This window comes from Peromyscus californicus, unplaced genomic scaffold (assembly GCF_007827085.1).
Source record: "Peromyscus californicus insignis strain IS unplaced genomic scaffold, ASM782708v3 Scaffold_13__1_contigs__length_99412109, whole genome shotgun sequence".
Classification (NCBI taxonomy): domain Eukaryota; kingdom Metazoa; phylum Chordata; class Mammalia; order Rodentia; family Cricetidae; genus Peromyscus; species Peromyscus californicus.
This window is the reverse complement of record NW_026294424.1, coordinates 79,144,384-79,165,857: the sequence shown is the minus strand read 5'-3', so window position 1 is coordinate 79,165,857 and position 21,474 is coordinate 79,144,384. Positions and strand designations below refer to the sequence as shown.

General features: G+C 39.4%; 1 protein-coding gene across 1 annotated transcript in view; it reads right to left on the bottom strand.

Annotated features, from left to right (window-relative positions):
• The window catches only part of Stap1 (signal transducing adaptor family member 1), a 48,620-nt gene that overhangs the window by 14,296 nt on the left and 12,850 nt on the right, over positions 1-21,474 (bottom strand). The window contains exons 3-7 of the mRNA XM_052735300.1: positions 19,411-19,524; positions 15,734-15,790; positions 11,971-12,143; positions 9,720-9,848; positions 4,109-4,178 (exon numbers count right to left, since the gene is read on the bottom strand). Of these exons, the coding sequence (XP_052591260.1) occupies positions 4,109-4,178; positions 9,720-9,848; positions 11,971-12,143; positions 15,734-15,790; positions 19,411-19,524 (543 nt within the window). The remainder of the gene's footprint in view (positions 1-4,108; positions 4,179-9,719; positions 9,849-11,970; positions 12,144-15,733; positions 15,791-19,410; positions 19,525-21,474) is intronic.

The window sequence follows — 21,474 nt, the reverse complement described above, 5'->3', positions numbered from 1 at the left end:
TTTCTTTCTTTCTCTCTTAATTTCTATCTATTAAATTAGGAAAAAATATAAGGCTTAGTTATAGGAACATTGTGTAGGAAAAAACTTAGAGTAGGAAATAGTAAGCAGATGTTTGAATATTCACTTGTTGAAAGGTAGAACAGCAACAAGTACAGAGGTTCTTGGAGTTTGTAGAGGAACTGTGTCCTTGTTTCTCTGACCATGGGACTCTAGGTGCAGACTCCTGGGGGAGAATTGGAATTGAAATGCAAAAATATTATGTGGAACATGGGCTGGAAAAAAATTCCAGTGAAGGCTTTTGGCCTATGGGCATTAATTTGAGATGGCTTAGAGCCCTGAGTGGCAGGGGGGGGGGAGTATTCCCTGAGGTGGACATGGGGGGAACAAAACTCTCCACTCCACTGGAACTGCCACTAGATGAGAACACTTGTACAACATTGTTCAATCAGGGTTAGTTCTCTCTTAGCCATGAAGCCAAGTTTAAGGAACAGAAGTCTTGGGATGAGACAAGGAAGGAACTAAAGGGCTTGAAAAACTTAGTAATTTCTCTTTCTCAACAACTGGAAGCTCTTTGGGTCTCTCCTTCCCAAGTCTCTCTTCCTTCTGTAGGGGCAGAATTAGACTCAACTGAGGGGGGTTGTCTATCAGAATGAAAAAGCTGCCCATAATTGCCCTGGCACAAAAACCTCCCTGAACATGGCAAACCCTTGCTGCTAGTGCTGTGTCTCCTCTCCAAGCCAGCATTCAGGAGGCAGCTAGCAGAGGAAAAGAGGTACAAGGCTTTCAAATGCTCCCCATAATTGAACAGCCAGATGCCCACGGTAATATAGTGTGAGTGAAACCACAGCTCATAGTGGGTGGGTTTCCTCCCAGAGCCAGGGCTGCTTCAGAGCCCCGACTCATAGCAGTGGGAGGAAACTTGAGCCCCTGGGGTGAGAGGCAGTTGAGAGCACTTGGGCCTAAGGACTGGGATTGTAAAAGCCTGAACAGAGTTATCAGCTAAAGCCATGCAGTTTCTGTTTGCTGGCTGTAAGAAAGTCTCTTTTGAAAGGACTCTTCCCCAGCTAGCTAGCAGCTTTTGCCCTACAGCAGGTTTTGCCTAGGGAAAGCTAACTGAAAGTGCCTCTGTGGCTGAGAGTGAAACTTCAGAGCCATTTGTTTGAACTTAGTTGAATTGTTGCATTCAGGGGAACTGCAATGAATTTGGGTAAAGGGACTGCCCCCTGGCTGGCGACTGTCTGCTGCTGAGCGCACTCCCACTGGTTCCAGAATGGCTGGGAGGGCCTGGTGGGGAAGGTGGCTGGGGGGGGGGGAGCATTTTCGTCCTGAGTGTTCCAGTCCCCTAGCAGCAGCACTCACCAAATCCCGGGCTCGAGGCAGCTGGATACAAAGACTCTAGAGTCACTGACCACTGATAAATTAGGCTCTGATTTCAAACTTGCAGGAGAACTTTAAGACCGTAATTAGAACTGACTTTTCTGAGCTTTTGCAAACTTCAGAAATGAAACAGTTTTGAGTTCACCTACAATTTTAACTGTGGTGACTCACGATTCATATACCCTCTGTCTTGTTGGAAGAAAATGTAAATAGTTCTGTTAAGAGATCTCGTTTAGATGTTTGCTAAAGTTCGCAAAGTAGTCCTATAGAGAGTTTGCTTTTGAATGTAAGTTTGTAAGAAATGTAAATATGTATAGTAATATTCATGCTAGTTGTAAATATGTATTCATACTAGAATTATGTTAATCTGTTGATATTAATGAATCATGGTTTGGTGTAAGCTAAGAGAGTCTTTGAGTTTGATGCAGTTGCATCAGGAATTAATTGATTTATTTGATGTTTTTGCATCAAGAGTTTATTGATTTTAAAAAGGGCTTGGCACAGCTAAGGCTGTTATAGCTATCTTAGACCCATTCAAAATGATGCAATGCCTTACTCAGCCTTGATGCATGGAGGAGAGGCTAGGTCCACCCCCAATTTGGTATGACAGCCTGTGTTGACTATCCAAGGGAGGCCTTACCTTCTATGAGGAGGGAATGGGGATGGGATGCGGGTAGGTGGAGGGATCAGGAGAAGGGGAGGGAGGAGAAACAGGAATTGGTGTGTAAAAGGAAAGAAAAATTTTTAAATAAAAATATTTTTAAAAAAGACATTCTCTCTTTATCATCCTTTACTCCTTTACTGGGGAGTGTGGCAGTCCTAGGGACTGCTGTGGTTGTTTCAATTATTTGCAAGTTCTTAGTAGGTACCTGAGTCAGAGCTGAGTTAAGCTCTGTATTTCCCACTGCCAGAGGCTGTTAGTCAGGAATGGGTAATATTCTTCTTGCTAGCTTCCAACCTAAGATAGAGTATGCTTGATGGAAAGTGTATCACAAGGACGGGTAAGGTTGACTATGGAAGAAGAATGACCTAAGGCAGGACAATCTGTCTGAGGGGTCTGAGAGGCCCTTTATTATATTAAGAAAGGGGAGCTGTAGACACTCATAGAGGTTTCCTAGTGAGAACTTACTCAGGGTCTGAGAGTCTGAGCTTGCTTTACCCAGCAGGGCTGCATAAGGGGATGATTTGATCATGAGCATGGTTACCAGGTGTTTGGAAGGGTCTATACTTGGTTGTGCAGTATGCTTTGATCTAGCAAGGGGGAGGTCTTTTGCCTCATCCTTTGGCATTGTTATGAAAAGCCCTTTTGAAGAGACAGAAGAGGCCAGTGGATTTTGATCCAGGTCCTCCTGAAGCTATCTTGTGTTTCTGTCTGTCTTCTCTCTGTTATCTTTCTATCTAAAACATTTCTTATTCCTCTCTCCTCCTCATAGGAACCCTTTAAAAGGTGGAAGCTGACCTCCCACAGATGGTGCTAGAACTAGGGATTTGGGTGCGGAGGAAGTAAATGAGAATAGGAAAATCCCACAGAAGCAATTGGACATGTCTGGTTATAAATTATGCAATCTGGTTGAAGGGCTGGGTAACAAAGGAGTTTGAAAGTTGACAGAACTATCCAGGTTGTCCATTTTCCTTCTACTGTGGACTGTAGAGGCTAACCACAAGGAGTCCAGGTCTCCACTTACAAAGGTACACTAGTTACATTGTTCCTCACTGGAACCACTTCTGGCCATTTAGTTTTATGGATACTCCTTCAGAAACCTAGTCCTCTGCTTCCTTCAGCAGAACTTTGCTTACAAAGCTCAGTTGGAGCCAGGCCTGGTTAGTTCATACCTATTGCCCCAGCACTTGGGGGACAGAGGCAAGAAGATCTGGAGTTTCCAATTGGCTGAGATACATGGCTGGATCCACAGATGTGGATCTGAGAAGTTCTGGAGACATTCTTGACTGAAGTGAGCTGTGTGAATCAGTGTCTCTCTGAGACTTATAGTCAAAGCATGAGAAATTCTACCTATACATTGCTATACAATGTGCCTGGAGAGGCAAAGGAACGAGAAGCTAATTTTAAAGAAATACAGGCCACATCACCACATTTTCAATGGCTGAGACGAGTATAAATGCCACTTTACTCTCCTGTATAATAGGCATAACAATATTTACCTCATGGAAATAGAAAAGACTAAATTGAATATGTAAATTACCTAGCTGTGTGCCAGACATTGTGCTGGAGGATGAGATTGCTTATCATTGGCTCCATGATATAATAACTGAGCTTGAGGAGGGGTTGAAGACAAGAAACCAGGCCTTCTAGTACACTGCTATTAAGAGGGCATTGTTGGACTTCGGTATGGTAGGTATTAGAGGACAAGACATGAGATTGCTTCCCTTCAGATAAAGGTTCATTTGAATATTTGTAAATAGAGGATATTATATAGACAATTCATAAAAACATTTTTCTTTCTCTGAAACAATCATATTGAGTAATCATTTGCAGAGAAAGTAAAGGGAAAACCACTTTTAGATGAAGGTTATCTTCCAGTCAATCTCACCTGCCTGTTCTTTCAAGGCTCTCACCCTTCCTGTCTTACCTAGAGTTGCTTATCTCCCTTTTACAATCACTGTGTCTCTTCCTGAAGAAGACTTCTGTTTTCCTACTTTTCTCTGGATTTTATAAAGGTCGGTTTGGAAGGCAACAGGAAAAAGTTTATCAACAACAGAGATGGCTACGTACAGGCTTTTCCAGTTCGATGGTGTAGTTCTTTCCAGTGCTCATCACTTTGTAGTGCTTGATTCTTGGCATTCTAAAATGAAATACAGGGTTGACCTCACTTTAATTATACAGTTGAGTCATTGCAAACTTAATGAGTATAGAATGTGCCCTGTGTAGTAAACCTGTACATCTACAACTATAGTTTAGGGTAGAGCATCTTGTTTTTTTTTCCCACTGGGATTACTATATCTCTTCGAGGCAAATGGAAAAAAAATGGGAGGCATATGAAATCTGAGTCACCACATTGGTAAATGAGAAAAGAATAGATAAAAATAAAAACTAAAACTCTCTCAGTCAGTAACCTATAAAGTAGACCTACAAAATATTATGAAAGGGTAGGACGGTAGCCCAGTGGTTCAGCACTTCTCTAACATGTATAATGTCCACTCCCCAAAACTGAAATAAAATAAAATAAACCCAAACTAAAAGGAATAAAAGAAATCTTCTGTGGGGATTTATAAGTTAAATGATGTGCCCTCTCTAGTAAAAGAAAAGTAGAAAGAATTATTGAAAGCAAATAGCTTTATACTCCACCTCATCACTAATACCACCAAATAGCCCTTACAGCTGTCACTGTGTTAGTTCAGATGCTATCCAACATTGCTGCTAACATTGTGGATGTCTTAAAGGCAGGAAAGATGTTGGGTGCTCTGTAACAGGTGAGGGATGGGAATGCAAATAGGGCAGGGGCATCTTCAGGCCTTCCTCTTTAGATAGATAACATACTAAATTGTTACCACCCCAAATGATAAGATTTTGTTATGAACTGCTTCAGAACAAGAAATCACATTGTGTTCCATCACTGTATTCCAACATTATAAACACAGCACTTATTTATAAAGCCAGATTTAACAATATTCGGAGTTCATCTCCTAATGCTATCTGCTGTGAGCTAAGAACCCGTGATGAGGACAGAAGTCAATGTCCATGGCAGTTACTTTTGGATAGTAGCATGATTGTCTTGAACTCATTTGGTTCACATGGCAATGGTGTTTAACTCAAACTTTTTCTAATGGTGACAAGTTAACAACATGTATTATGGTGTCATTTATCAGAATGGCAAACTAATTCAATATTCACCTCATATTTAGAAGCTAAGGAAAAGTATTCATCAGGTTTAACTTGTCTACAGGGCCTTTTCACCTTCCTTTTAGAACCACAACTTTCCCACTTCTAGTTCATATTCCATGAGGGCTAAACTGTATGACAGTGTCCTATTTGGTGACTCTCCTCATCTGTCATTACATCCAAATCTCCACTCTACTGGTTACCACATTGGAAAGCAAATCTTTAATCGCAATGGCCTACTTTCAAAATAGGGCATAAACCTTAGCCAAGTTTCTCCCTTCATAAGAAATATTCCTTAACAATAAAATGTCATGAATTAGTTACAGACTGGCAGGGAAAGAGTCTCTGGACAGAGTATGTTTTACATGTGCCTGTTTAAAATGGTTGGCTCTGGCCTTATTGTTACCCTACCAGGAAAAGATCTTTGTAACCAGAAAGTTACTGTTGAAAATGCTCTTCACTTTCAATTAGAATTCCTGTATCCTGATATTAAATGACTTTGGGAGATTGATAGGACCATTGGCTTAAATTCTGTTTCTGTCATATGTGATCTCTAAATATCCCCCCACCATGTGTGTGAATGTGTGTGAAACATCCCTCCCACCGTGTGTGTGTGTGTGTGTGTGTGTGTGTGTGTGTGTGTGAGAGAGAGAGAGAGAGAGAGAGAGAGAGAGAGAGAGAGAGAGAGAGAGAGAGGAGAGAGAGCATGTGTGTGTTTTCAGTCTACATAATGGAGATGGTAAAGGTTTACCTCTTAGGGCTATTGTGGTCTAATACTCTCAAAGCCCTTAGTACAGTCCTTGACATATTTAAGCACTCACTGAATTATACTTATTTTATCTACATTTACTATGTAGATAATATTATTTTCTGTCAATCTAGTTTATAAAGCATGGAAATACTATTTGTCTCAATTATTCTTTGTGCCTGTAGGAAATGTCTGTAGCACTCAACACAAGGTATACAAAGGGTATCATATAATGGGACAACATTTGTTGGTAGTAGCCATCACTTCATATACTCAATTCATGGGGAAAGTGTGAGATGAAGGCAGACAGAGGTCAGTAGAAGCCCTTGGGACTTTTGAGTAATGGGACTAAGTTTTGAAGTCAAAGTTGATGCAGAAAAACAGTGGCCCTGAAGTTTCATAGGCTTTGTCTCTCCTTGTAGACTGTACTTTTCTTCCAATTTTTGTTTTGTTTTGCTTTGCAAAATAAAAGACAAAATGGATAAAATTAGCTGTTTAAAGCATTTTGGTTGTGATATCAAAAATAGAGTAAGTAAAATGAGATGTGGTGGCTCACACCTGTGATACCAGCAGTTAAGAAGCTGAGCCAGGAGAATTACAAGTCAACCTAAGCTAAGACAGAAAAAGAGAAGCTAGTCTTTAAAGGAAAAGAAAAGCATGGGTTGAAGTGAGGTTCTAAATATGTTTTCTTAGTTCCTGATCTCAAGTTTTAAAAAAGGATGAATTTGGGATAAAAGTTTTCTACTTCCTCCTTAGCTAATAATGACTTACTTGACTATAATGCCAGCCTGGCACCTAGTCAGAACAACTTCAAGGAAATTTTTTTTTTTTTTAAAGTGTGAGGTTTGTTGTAAAAATAGCTTTCTGTCTTAAGAGTTCATGTGCCACTGAGCTGATTAAAGATAGATGATGCTCTGCTCTGAGAGGAATCACCTGCTGATTTGGCACAGGCAAGCTCTGTTTACTCCCAATGGCAGCCTTCCTTCCTACAGCTGATCTGTAAGCACATGGGGGAAAATCACTTTCAAGTTCTGCTTTGTAAACCAGTTTGTCCTTCCCAGTTTGTGTTTACCGTACTCACTCATCAACTTGCATGGCTGAGCATTTCTCCTGAAACCTCCCTGAAAGAATATGAGCTTGTTTTGTAGGAAACACAGGTGTTTCTTAATAGTCCAGATTCCTGCCAAAAACTTTAAACTAAGCTGTACTCTATTAGCAAGGCACAATTCTAATCCTCTTTCAGATAGTTATCTTTAAAAATCAAGTGACATATTAACTAGAAGATGTTAAACCCTGAGAGCAGGGTGGAATTTTCTGCTTTGTATCTGGAGTGAGTGCTTTTCCAGGGTTCAGGACTGCCCAAGCTTGAGCTGAAAAAGGACACCACCAATGAACATTCCAAAGTGTATCAGGGGATAAACCCAGTAGGCCTCAACCACAGAGAGTTGTAGGCAACTGAGGAAATCTTTGAGTGGGAGAAGTGGTTTTCCTAAGGGAAGAGCACACCATTTGGTTGTCCTGTGCCAAATGATCAGCCTTGAAAACATACATGCAAGTAACATTATACAGATCGAGCAGATTATATTTAGGAATATATGTGTATATGCATGCAATAACAATTAGAAACATTTATGTTATACTTATATGTTATATTTAGGAAGATATATATTTATATGCATGCAATAACAATTAGTGAAAAAAGAGGCTTTGAATTTGAAGGAGAATGGAGAAGATTATATGGGAGGATTTGGAGGGATAAAAGGTAAGGGAGAATGTTGTGATTATTTATAATCTCAAAAAAAAAGAACTGTGTTGGCCAAAAAAATATATTCACTGGCAGCTATAACCCGTACTTCTTTTGAGATCCCTGATTAAATTATTAATCAAATAAATTGTAAATTTAAAAATATATAATATTTTATTATATTCCAATGGAGTTGAAAATGTGTTGCTGCTGTTTAGCTTATAAAAGCATATGTCATTATAGCATATGCTATAAGCTAAATAAATTCTAGTATATAATAAGTAAGAAACATAAGGAATCCACAAGAAGATTGACAATTATTCACAGTGGAAAAATATAAAAATACACAGAGATACCAATGCATATTTGGGAGCACCAGGATCTAATTTCTCACCTAACATTCTTGTCACCGATGTATGGCCACTCTAGGAAGACAAGGGTTTATTTATATTAACTGGCAAGCAAATGAAGCTTTGGAGCCATGGCTTATAATAGTAATTGAGCCATACTGCCATGGTTTTAATTTTTTCTCTAAAATATATTTACTTTTTACCTGTTTATCCACTGTTAATGTCTTCATATTCAATCTATTTAGAATGACAGCTATTTATGAAATAAATTGGTATATTTATTGGTAGATACATTATAGTAAATAAATAGAATATGATCCTAACAAAGAATAGTAGATTCAGAAAAATCAATGTTCCATTTATGTTTTCAATAAGACATAGTCACTTATTTAATATTTAAATGTAGGACAGAAGCTTCTGTATTTTAAATTATATTGTCAGTTGTGACAGTGTTACCTAAACCAGAATCTCTGTTAAAAATGCAGAGGTTGGCCGGGCGGTGGTGGCGCACGCCTTTAATCCCAGCACTCGGGAGGCAGAGCCAGGCGGATCTCTGTGAGTTCGAGGCCAGCCTGGGCTACCAAGTGAGTCCCAGGAAAGGCGCAAAGCTACACAGAGAAACCCTGTCTCGAAAAACCAAAAAAAAAAAAAAAAAAAAAAAAAAAAAAAAAAAAAAAAAAATGCAGAGGTTTTTATAGACTCTGAAAGTTGGAATGGCCTTAGAAGGTCCAGCAACTCTAATTATGTATGAAATTATTTTGTGTGTATATTTGTGTGTGACTACCCATGTGCATGTGTGCACTTACTTGTAGATTCCTGAGATCAACCTTAGATGCACCCTCAACCTTCTTTTTCAGACAAGGTTTCTAACTGGCCTGCAGCTTGCCAGGTAGGTTAGTGAGCCCCAAGCATTGGCCTGTCTCCACCTCCCACTGCTGGAATTGCAAGTATATATCATCATCTTCCTTCCTTTCTTTCTACCTTCCTTCATTCTTTCCTTCCTTCCTTCTTTCCTTCCTTCCTTCCTTCCTTCCTTCCTTCCTTCCTTCCTTCCTTCCTCCCTTCCTTCCTTCCTTCCTTTCTTCCTTCCTTCCTCCCTCCCTCCCTTCCCTACTCCCTTCCTCCCCCCACCTTATATGTTCTGGAGATTGAACTCTGGTTCTCACACTTGCAAAGTAAGCACTCCCCTGAGGAGCTAGCTCTTCCGCCCTGACACTTACATCTAAGTATTACTAGCTTTATCAAACATAAACCATTTTACAAATATGTATAAACTTTAGCAGGAGGCTCCTCAGTAGGCCTTTTTATAGCTAAAGTATGCAGGCACTTTCTGTTTCCTGAACAAGAGAGGTGTTCTGCTTCTGGGCATGGACACTTGCTGCCTGGAATGCTCTTCCCCACATACTGACATGGTTTGGTTTCTCACTCCCTTTGAGTCTCTGCTTAAACATCAGTTAACTGAGTTGCCTTTGTGAACACTGTATATTAAACAATAGCAATCCCAGACCTGTTCTCTTTATTACCACTAAGGAGAGAGACTTGCTTATGTCACACTGCTTCTCATGCTTGTGTTTATATTTGAAGCCCTAATAGACAGCATAACAGGTACTGACTGGAATACCATGCTCTTAACAGTATGATAGCCAGATTAATTGAACATACTCTATCTCCTGCCGGATAGTGATGGAGAAGTTTTTACTGTCACTACCAGGTCTCAGGATCATATTTCCCAAAGAAGGATTCTTCTCCAGCATCTCAGTTGCTTCTTTCCGGGAAACTGCATAAAAACATCTACAAATGTGAGATTAAAAAAAAAGTTCTTTTTTAAACTGATGAATATCATTACTTGAAAATAATGCTACCTAAACACCTTGAGAGATACAGAGTTATCTTTTAAACAAAGAGAACATGAAAAGCAATCTACTAATCCATGCATAACCATGATCACCATTGAAAACCTATGACAACTAATAGCATATCCCCAGTCTTAATTCACAACAGGGGCTAAGATTAATTTGTTGGTGCTTTGTGGTGGTATGTTGTGTACCACAATAAAGCTTGCCTGGGGATCAGAGGACAAAGCCAGCCACTATATTAAACATAGAGGTCAGGCAGTGGTAGCACACGCCTTTAATCCTAGCATTCGGGAAGCAGAGATCCATCCGGATCTCTGTGAGTGCAAGGCCACACTGGGAACAGAGCCAGGCGAGGTGGCACACATGCCTTTAATCCCAGCACTAGGAAGGAAGGAAGGTGGCAGGGCACAGAAAGGTATATAAGGCATGAGTAAACAGGAAGTCTCTCTCTGGCTGAGGATTTTGTAGAGGCAAGAACGTGGTTGGCTTGTTCTGCTTCACTGATCTTTCAGCATTCACCCCAATATCTGGCTCTGTGTTGTTTTTTCTTTTCTTTTCTTTTCTTTCTTTCTTTTTTTTTTATTAATAAGACCATTTAGCAATTTGTGTTACAATGCTTTCCTTTCAGGACTCCAAAATGTCCCAAGACTGTCTTTGAGGGTCTATTTTTGTTATTAATCTGTTTATTTGTTTTGAGATAGGGCCTCGATTTGTAGCCCTGGATGGCCTGAAACTCACCATATAAACAAATTATGTTAGCCTTAACCTCAGAGATCCACCTGCCTTTTTCTCCCAGTGCTGGGATTAAAGGTGTGAGGCACCACGTCTAGTTAATGGGGCTCTGCTTTAAACCACTGACATTAAGACTATAGCTGAACTGACTACATCTGGTATGTTTTGTAGTTTGTGGGGTTTATTCATTTGTTTGTTCATTTGGTATTTTGAGACAGGGTTTCTCTGTATAGCCTTATAGACCCAGCTATTCTGGAACTCGCTCTGTAGACCAGGCTAGCCTTGAACTGAGAGACCCACCTGCACTTGCCTCTTGAACACTGGAATTAAAGGTTTCCCACCACTCTTGGCTTATAATTTGTGTTACAATGGCACCAGTAGTATTTTTAGACACAAAATTAAGAAATTAAACACTTCCTGTTTTTATAATACATGTTATATTTAGTGAAATATAATAGCCATGTATAAACTTCATGGAGTATATGATACATCTAAAATGTTAGTGGTAAATATCATCAAGTGTTGTGACAAGACTTAGTTTTAATCTTCTCTTTATTTGTCTGTAATAAACACATTGCTTCTTGTTTTGGGGAAAAAGAAAAAGAAGCAGTCTATGTGATTTTTATCCTATGAATTGATCACTTGTCTAGTTTGAGCTAGCAGCATTGATTAGTAGGTCCCGGTGGCTTTAGTACAGATAGATTGTACATCAGAACCTAATGTCAGAGATGGAGTCAGGACATGCTTTAATGACAAAAGCACCAAGATTTCCAGAGGAAAAGGCCTATCATATTTTTAGCAATGAAGAAGACACATGTGGGATGCTTCAGAATCCAGATGCTGTACCATTGCTATTTTGAACATTTTACACAAGGCTTTCCTCAGAGGTCAAGTTCAATGCTCACTGATCAAACAACTGAGTACAATATTCTAAGATTTTTAAAAGATTTGGTATTAATGATGATAAATAATCCAATTATGGGGGCACACACACACACACACACACACACACACACACACACACACACACACACCTTTTCCTTCCTTCTTCATAGCAGTTTTAATTCAGGTTTGAGCTTCGGAAAGATATATATTTAGTCTAGATGTGTGGGTAGAAGGGGATTTCCTCTGTGGTAAGGGTTAGTTCAAAGGTGCGTGATGCTGATCTTGACATAGAAGAGGAAATGTGTTAGGTGCTCAGAGACATACGATTTATCCCCAAGGTATTTGGTATCCCTTGTGTAGCAAGTTCAAGCGGGTCATGCTACCTGCTAATTAGAAATCCGTCTTAACTAAATGAATAAATGAGGCAATCGTGCACTTACGCTGGCATAGGGTTCGGTGCATCCACATCATCTTGTACTGGCTCCTTCTCTTTCTCTGCAGGTATAATTGGCGGCTGTTCTGTCTCAAGCCTTCTTTTCTTCTCTCTCTCTAAGACTTCGTGTAGTCTAATCACTTGCCCGGGTAGAAGCGATACGTGTTGAGGAACCGACAACTGAAATCGGAACAGCAGACAAACTACAACCACAGCTAAGTAGCCTTCTGGCTTCAGTAAAGACGAGCTTGTTGGCCTTAAGGAGTTTTAGTGACTTGTCAGAAATGAATGGAGAGAAGAGTAAATAGAAGATTTCAATCTAAAGTCGACATCCTAGAGCTGCCCCTCTATTGACTAGAGCCGGCAGGCAGTGTAGAGCCTTCTTCTAAGAAGTCATCTGTTTTGTTTCTTGTTTGTTGTGGTAGGGTCTCTCTGTGTAGCCCTGACAGTCCTAGAACTCACTCTGTACACCAGTTTGATCTCAAACTTACAGAGATCTAGCTGCCTCTGCTTCCCAGGTCCTGGGATTAAAGATGTGTGCCACCACCATGACTGGCTGAAGTCTTCTGTTTTGATTTGGTCTCAGGGCAAAATACACATGCTTTTTACTGATAGATAAGTAGCAACCAATCTTTCATTTCTTATTCTAACTCACTAGCTTAGCAATGCCCAAGATGCTTAGGAGCTCCAGGGAGATACATTGTTATCAACATGGGTTTGAAATGAGCATAAGATCAGCAGGTTTACATTGTTGTCTTTTTTTCTATTAAGAAATTTTCTGTTCACTTTACATACCAACCACAGATCTGCCCCCTCTACCCTCTTCCTACCCCCACTCTCCTCCCAACCCACGCCCCATCCCCACATTTCCCAAGTCAAGGTCTCCCATGGGGAGTCAGCAGAGCCTGCCCCAGAGTCAGCTGAGGCAGGTCCAAGCCCCTCCCCACTGCACTAAGGCTGTGCAAGGTGTCACAGCCTAGGCATTGGGCTCCAATAAGCCCACCCGTGCACCAGTGATGGATCCCAATCCCCCTGCCTGGGGGCCCCCTATTTTAGCATTTTGATACTTCTCTACATATTAGTTTTGTTGTTTACCTTTTCTAGAAATGTGTTTTGAATTTGATTATCCATATATAGTCATATTCACATCTCAAATTTAGTTGGGAACAACCTGTGCTTTCTGGGGAAGTATGATGCAGTATTTTTCTAAATGTGACATTAGCTGGACTGTATTTGGGGCAGCCATGTTGGGTTATAATTTGACCACCAGAGGAGAGTGTGTACTCATCAGGAGATAAACAAGAGAATCCATGAGAGTGTGGGAAGAAAACAAGAAAACTTAGCGCTCTCGCTCTCTCTGTCTCTCTCTGTCTCTGTGTGTGTGTCTCTCTCTGCCTCTCTCTCTCTCTGTATGTGTGTGTGTGTGTGTGTGTGTGTGTGTGTGTGTGTGTGTGTGCGTGTGTTTTGTATGCATGTGTATGCATGTGTAGGGGAGTGGGCTTGCTCATAAACGCATATGAGAAGGCCTGGGTCAGCATCAGATGTCTTTCTCTATTGTACTCCATATTAGTAGTAGTAGTATTTGTATAGTGTGACTAGATTAACTGTCCACCTATGTTAAACTGATCAGCACTGGAGTTACAGATGCTGGCTTTTATGTAAGCGCTGGGGATCCTGACTTAGGAGTTTACCCAGTAAGGCTTCACCCCAGTCTCATGCTTAGCTAGTATTTCATTAATTCATGTTGTTGTTTGTATTTGTGTGTATCTGTATGCATGAAATTTAGATGATTCACTGATAGGGATGCACAATCAAAAAGGTTCATATTCCCATTATTCTAACAAATAACCAAAGCAAAATAAATAAAACAATGAGGAGGAACTAGTAAAATAATTACCTCTTATTTTATTTTAATGTTTCTCCTTTAGCTACTTCTCATGAATTTTCAATTGTATGTATCTCAATCACTATACAAATGTTATCAAAAGTACAACAATCCTACAAGGCAGATATTGTTATTTGCACTTTATGACAACAAAAACAACAATAACAAAACTGAAAATATGCTCAGAAAGATGAAAGTCCAGAGCACCATTACTAGTTAGGCTATTGTGATTCAGGAATGAGGTCACCTCTTTGTCTCCTGAAGTCTCTGATACTTGTGCACTTCTAATAAAGGTCTAAAATATTACACGGTAGTTAGTTTTGTTGGGACTACCTTTTCTAGAAGTGTGTTTTTGATTGAGTCCCCCAAATATGTCTACTGAATTGTTTGCATCCCCCAGTCTAGTGCCTCATTATGTTCTTGGAGGAATAGTCAGTACAGTGGAATATTTTTACAAATGATTTATTCACATGCAGTGACTGGATACTGTGTCCCAAATATTTATAGAGTATAAAATAATAGACCAAGTGTTTTAATTTGAAAATTCATATGAAATGCATTTTATATCCTATGTCAATGTTTGAATTAAAAATCATTGCTTTCTGTCTTTAATCAAGGAAAAATATAAATGAAATGGCCAAAACTTCAAGAAGTATTCATGTATCATGAAGGGGTGCCATCACGAAGGGGTGCCAAGACTTTTCCAGTGGGTTCAGTGTTATGCCAGCCACATGCCCTTGGAGTACTTATAGACACTCAATGGCAGCCTGTGGGACCTTTCTGTAACAGAGGTAGAAAGAAGCACAATTCTAACAGTCTCTTTTCCAACCCCACGAGTATGTCCTTCACCTGTTTAAAAGTCTCCTTTCAGGCCTCAGAGGGACACCCTATCTGGCAGTTGACCCTCCACCCATTTTACCTGTAAAAGGGTGATATGAAGAATCAGCACCCAGTGTCTTGGTAAAGAGTCCAGCTTATTTTATGACTGCAAAGACTTTATTCAGAAACTCACTTGGGTGGAACAGGCATTTGAGCCCAACCTGGAAACTTTTCATTTTCTCGAAAAGTTTTAAAGAACATGGTGCTGGTTATCGAAGTATCTCATGTTTTGAAGACAGTTGCTGCTGTGGCTTTATTCAAACTAATGGTACTTTATCTTGCCCCAGTAGTTGACTCTAAGCAATGGGTCTGACTATTTGCCTCTGATAAGATGCTGCCATTGAGCAGATAAGCATCCTTTTGTTTTAAGACGAACGCAATAAATGTTTAAAGGTGAATTTTCATTTGGATGGGTTCTCTCTTTCATGTTGTCTATTTCATTCACAAAACCAGTGCAGCACAGCATTTTATAAATTTAAGAGAAAAATGTTGGAGATTGTTTTATAATAAAACTATGAAAATGACAAATGTCAGTATATATAAAACACCTCCATGTTAAAAAGATAAGATGGTAGGGCTTAGCTGTGAAGCCTAAGGCTCACAGCCAAAAAGATAAAATGACAGCAGTAGATCTTCCTTATCCCTGCTCACCTGCATCACTTCAGAACCGTTATCTCAAGATGAAATGGGCTTGTGTATTTACCCCGTGTCTTTAGCTTCTCAACCCACCTGATAAAAATGTAATGTTCAGAATCAAAAGCATGGATTTCTATCTGCCTTTTCTAGTTCCTATATACTCAGACACTTTAATGTCCGTAATGGTAGTGATGATAGCGACTATTTAGTAAACAAGTGAATCAACAGGTTGACATGATCTTCTGCTGGGAATGGTGACTCACGGTGGTAATCTCATCACTCGGGAGGTTGAGACAGGCATATCATAAGTTTGAGGCCAGCTTGGGCTATTGAGACCTTGTTCAACAAAAGAAAGGGATGGCCTTCTTACCTCTGTTACTGTAAGAATGAAGCCCCTCCATTCTTCCCCACTTTCTGTGTTTTCTGTCTAAAGACGGAAACAAAAGCAAAGCAGAAAATACATAATTAGTGACTGATCTGTACTAACTTTAAGTAACAAGAACTTCACATGATGATAGGACAAGGTAGGTGCACCATGAAAAGCTCACAAGGTTGCAGGCGAAGGAGATGGCTCTTTGGGGGAAGTGTATGTCACCCTAGTGTGAAGACCAGAGTTTGGACCTCTGGAACCCAAGTAAAATGACAAGTGAGCATGGCAGCCCAACTGTAATCTCTGTGCCAGAGAGATAAAGTCAGAGGATCTCTAGAGCAAGCTGGCTAGTTGGGTTAGCCAAATTGGGAAGCTACGTGTCCATGTGAGAGGTGTTGCCTCAATGTGTAAGATGGAAGTGAATGAGAAAAATATATGCTGTTAACTTCTGGCCACCCCGTACATAAACACACATATGCATGTGCACCTACACACACATGTATACCCACACACATCCAAATAAACGTGCTCACATGCACATATACCACACACATATAGATGCAAAAAAGAGAAAAAAACTAGTAAGACTAGCAAAAATTGCATAGTCTTCTGTTCGGGCACTTTGTTAAATAAGAACATTTGAAAAGTTTAAACTACATAAAATCAGCTGCAAGGAGAAATGCTAATTCACTTTCCTTTTGCTTAGAATTATTAACATGTTTATCATGAAATATTTCAGTCCCCCCCTTTTTTTAATTAAACAGAAGTAGAAATGATTGGGGGTGGGGTGGCTCAATGAATAAAGCACTTGCTACACAAGTGTTGAGACCTGAGTTCAAATCCCCGGAAGTCACATAAAGTTGGGCACAGTGAGACACATAATGGAAGTGTGCCTATGGCAAGATAGGAGGTAGGAAGAGGAGAATCTCTAGAAGCTCTCCCCAGCTAACCTGGCATTGCCCAACATTGGACAACAAAGAGACCCGGTCACAAGCAAGGCAGAAGATGAGGACTCAAGACTGTCCTTGAACCTCCACACACTCACTGTGTAACACATGCACTATGGCACACATGTACACTCATTTACGCACAAAGACCATATGTACACGTAGATAACTTTTTAAACAAAACTGAAATATATACCTTTAAATTATTTGCTTACTAAACAAGTACAATTGTACAAATTTATGCTTAACTTAAAAAATGAAATGTTAGTGAATTTACTTCTACAATATGTGACTTAATGCCTACTCTCTCCATTGGCTTGCTTGAAATTTGGGGAAACCAATGTAAAAAAAAAATCCAGTTCTTAGCCGGGCGGTGGTGGCGCACGCCTTTAATCCCAGCACTCGGGAGGCAGAGCCAGGCGGATCTCTGTGAGTTCGAGGCCAGCCTGGGCTACCAAGTGAGTCCCAGGAAAGGCGCAAAGCTACACAGAGAAACCCTGTCTCGAAAAACCAAAAAAAAAAAAAAAAAAAAAAAAATCCAGTTCTTATCTTCAAAGGCTACTTACTGCTTTGATTTCTAATAATAATAACACCAGGCAATTTCTTTTGCGCACTCTCAGTGCTAGCTACTGTGGTGCTAAGCGCTTCACAGCTATTACCTGCTCAATTGTGTCTAAGAAATATTATAGGTGGCCATTGTTTCTAGGTTTCTGCACTGAGATCCTGCACGGTCCACACTAGAAATAAAAATGGGGCCACTTGTGCTGATGTCCCACACCACGAAAGCAAAACTAAATTGTTATCTGGCCTTCTTGAGAAATCAGGAAAGAAACATAGCAGCCACATTTCCCACAGAGACCAATTTCAATTTGTCCCCTTTATTTCCAAGAAAAAAAAAAGTAACCTGAAGTAATCTATTGATAATCAATTAGTTATTTTTTCTATCATTTGTCCTTCTATTTCTGCCTACCATGGAAACATTTGAAATGAGCAATTACTTTTATTACTGGTTTTAAATTTGTTCTTGCTTTCCCTGTCTATGAAATAAATTTCTTCTTTTCAGCCGACTGCAATATTTTATTCTTTGGAATAAAACACACTCGGTTCTTGAGTAGACTATAAAGCTAATTTAAGACCTTTATATGAAGTGGTTTTTGTCCTTTGACAATCTTCAAGGTAATTCAGCAAAATGTATTTTTAATGTCATTTTGTGCATCAGTTTAATTAAAAGATATATGTTGTGTATTGTTAAGTATAGGTATCGGGAACAAAATGAAGATCCTTGTTCTTGTGGAGTTTGAAATATAGCAAGGGCTGGGCAATGGTGGTGTGTGCCTTTAATCTCCGCACTAGGGAGACAGAGGCAGGAAGATCTCTGAGTTTGAGGTCAACCTGGTTTACATGTGAGTTCCAGGACAGCCAGGGCTGTTACACAGAGAAATCCTGTCTCAGAAGAAGAAAGAAAGAAAGAAAGAAAGAAAGAAAGAAAGAAAGAAAGAAAGAAAGAAAGAAAGAAAGAAAGAAAGAAAAAGAAAAATATAGCATGGAAGAATAAATAAATAATAGTGCATTTGATATTGTTGGAAGGAAACAAACAGGAAAAATAAAGTGTAGAAGTAAGACAAACTGATAATGGGCTGAAAGAGCAGCTGTCTTCGTTACTGTTCTGTTACTGTAGAGACATCATGACCAGGGCAACTCTTATAAAAGAGAAAGCATTTAACTGGGGATTTGCTTTCAGGTTAAGAGGGATTGTGACCATCATGGCGGGAAGCAGACAGACAGGGGTTGGTGGGGAGGATTGGGCCTGGCCCTGGTGTGGACTTTTGAAATCAAGGCCCACCCTCAGTGACACACCTCCTCCAACCAGGCCACATCTCCTAATTTTTCTATCCTTTTCAGGAAGTTCACCAACTAGGGACCAAGCATTCAAACAGGAGCCCATGGAGTCATCCTCAATTGGACCACAACAGGCTAGGTAGACAAGGTTACAATTTTGATGACGTGTTCCAGGTGGGCCACAGTGAGAAGTTTACATTTGAGCAAAGACTTACTTATTATAATTCAAGAAACAAAAGAGGTTAAGTGACTGGCCTGTGATACACAGCTAGTGCATAAAGTAGCGAATGTCTGCCTCAGCAGATATCTGACTCCTCACTCTGCCTGACCCCTCACTCTGCCTGCCTCCTCACTCCTCACTCTGCCTGCCTCCTCACTCCTCACTCTGCCTGCCTCCTCACTCTGCCTGACTCCTCACTCTGCCTGACTCTTCACCTCTGTGTCCAAGAGCTCTACAGAGAGCTTGCTTAAATTCAGATTCATTCTAAACACCGCGATGCTCAACGTCAAACAGCAACTTCCTAGGAACCTCTCCAATATTGTCTTTACCAACTCCAAGTTGTTCTCTGTGTTATGAGTGTCATTGTTGGGCAATTTTTCTTAGCTCTCTAGGCTGATTCAGGGACAATCTTGACAAACACCAGGTGGGATGCTTGACGTCGTCAGAGGACAGATGTCTAAGGTTTCATTGTGCTTAGATACTAAACAAGTGAATGTGCTCTTCTAAAATGTAACTCAGAACACAGTAGTCCTTGGCGAAGGGCAGGCAATATTAGCGAAGTATTAAGACTTGGCCCCCCCTTGTAATTCCTCTTCATTCCAACCACGGGATGTTAAAAGATAAAGGCTATTATAAGCTTTACACTCTACAAATTGCTACTTTTCGCTCACCTTCAGTTGCACTTCCTCTTTAGGCAAAACAAGAGTGAATTTTGCACAACTCTTTTCAGGTGAATTTTGGTCAGTAAGGCATACAAGGTCTATTATGTCTAACTTGCCAACATACTGCAAAGATAAAGGAAAGCGAAGTTAAGTTACTTCCTGGGTAAGATAAATTTGTTCTAGCGTGAAGGGAAATAATAGTTTAAACATATTTGCACTTTGCATGATAACCTGGTTTTCCTAAAAAGTATGTGAAAATGCGTTTTGTGGTGGTGTGCTGGACTTGACCCATACAAATCTGCAAAGACAATATTAAATTTTTGAGAATTTTGCATTTGGTTAACATAGTTATTACTAAAACTTAATTATATTAACATACCAGTAAATAAACTATTACATTAAAATAAAATTTATAATATAGTCAAAATTCAAGTTTCATTATTTTCTAATTATATTGCAATATTTTACTGTCTACGCCCTCAACATTATTTACGTCTTTATTCTGTGTGGCATAAATACCATGTAACAGTGCTGCTCTGCATTTCTTCATACTCCAGGCTATCATTCAACCTTGATAGGCTGGATCAGTCATGACAGGAGTGTTTACACTATGGAAATTAGTAAACCATTTAAAAATGAATGTGTATGTTGTTGGCTTGTTGCTTTTCCCAAAGGCAGCCCTTCTAATAATAAATACCCTGGGTGTGTATAATTCTCCATTACATATTTTTCTGTTTTTGCTTTCTCTTTATAGATTTTTGAAAATGTAAAAAAAATAAAGATAAAGTGATTTTTTCAGGGACCATATAAAATCAAGTCATAGGTCAAATTTACCTCAAGGTCTACTGACTTTCTGGCCTTCTGTCTAAACTATAGAAAATAATAGAAAAAAATGTTAATAACCCAGATGAAACTTCATTAGTCCATTATATCTAAAGTTGCTTCCTTGTCCATGGGTGATGGTTGTTGCAAAATACTTTTTCAAAAAAATAATGTCTAATTCATCAAAGGAACTGTTTAACAAAAATAAGTAAAGCATTGTACTCATACATATAGAATCAAATGTCTATACAAAAAAGAATTGTTATAATAAAAAAGTTATAGTAAACAATATTAAGTATTTTCTCAAATGAGTGCTGTACATCTTTACACAAATTATGTTTATGAGTTTATATACCTATTTTCATATGTAAACTTTATTTTAGAAAGTCATCCTTCATCACATTCATCGAACACCACTGGCTATAAGTACCTATTAAGAAATTTCTGATTTTCAGGTGCACCAAAAACATTTTGAGCAATTGCTCTGTATACAACAGGCCAACATTGTCCTCTACTATTAGAAAGACCTCATGTGATAGGGGTTTTATGGTTTGTTTTTTAGTTGTTTTTTTTTTTGACAAATTAGCCCATTCTTCACTTCTTTCTCTCGCCCTTAGTTTTTCTCAGCTGTTCCTAGTATAATATCTTATGTGTCTCTCTTAACTTTCCTAGATAATGTAGGGCATAAAAACAGACAAATAGTTTTCCAGAGCAATTTCCATATTGATGAGGTTGAGGTTAAGCTTCGTTTGTCCTATTTATTTTCAAGAAACAAAGAAAAATTTAAAATAGAAGGATAAATACAAGGGTACAAAACCAGAACTTAAACACATCTGTGTATGGTGGACTGTCTAGATCAGACTCAGTGAGTTTTGCTTTAACAGACAGTGCTGACACACCAATTACAGAAAGGGAAGTCATATCTTCTAGTTTTGATGGTAGGCTGTAAAGAGCCTTAAAGGTCATCTGTCTAGCCCAGATGTTTGGGTCTGCTCCCTATGTTATGCTCAAGCCTCAGTTGAGCATCTGTAAAAACAGTGAACTCACACTTCTGAAATAGCCTTGCTAAGTGTTCCTTGTACTGAGTCCCATTTTTTTTCTAGGTATTTCCTGTCCATTGGTCCTGAACTCTTTTCTACAGAATAGCACTAAACAAATTCAGTGACCTATTGATGTGGCTTCCTCTTACCCCCCCCCTTTTTTTTAGATATGTAAAAGCAGCTTCAAGTTGTTCCATGCTGTGGACCATAC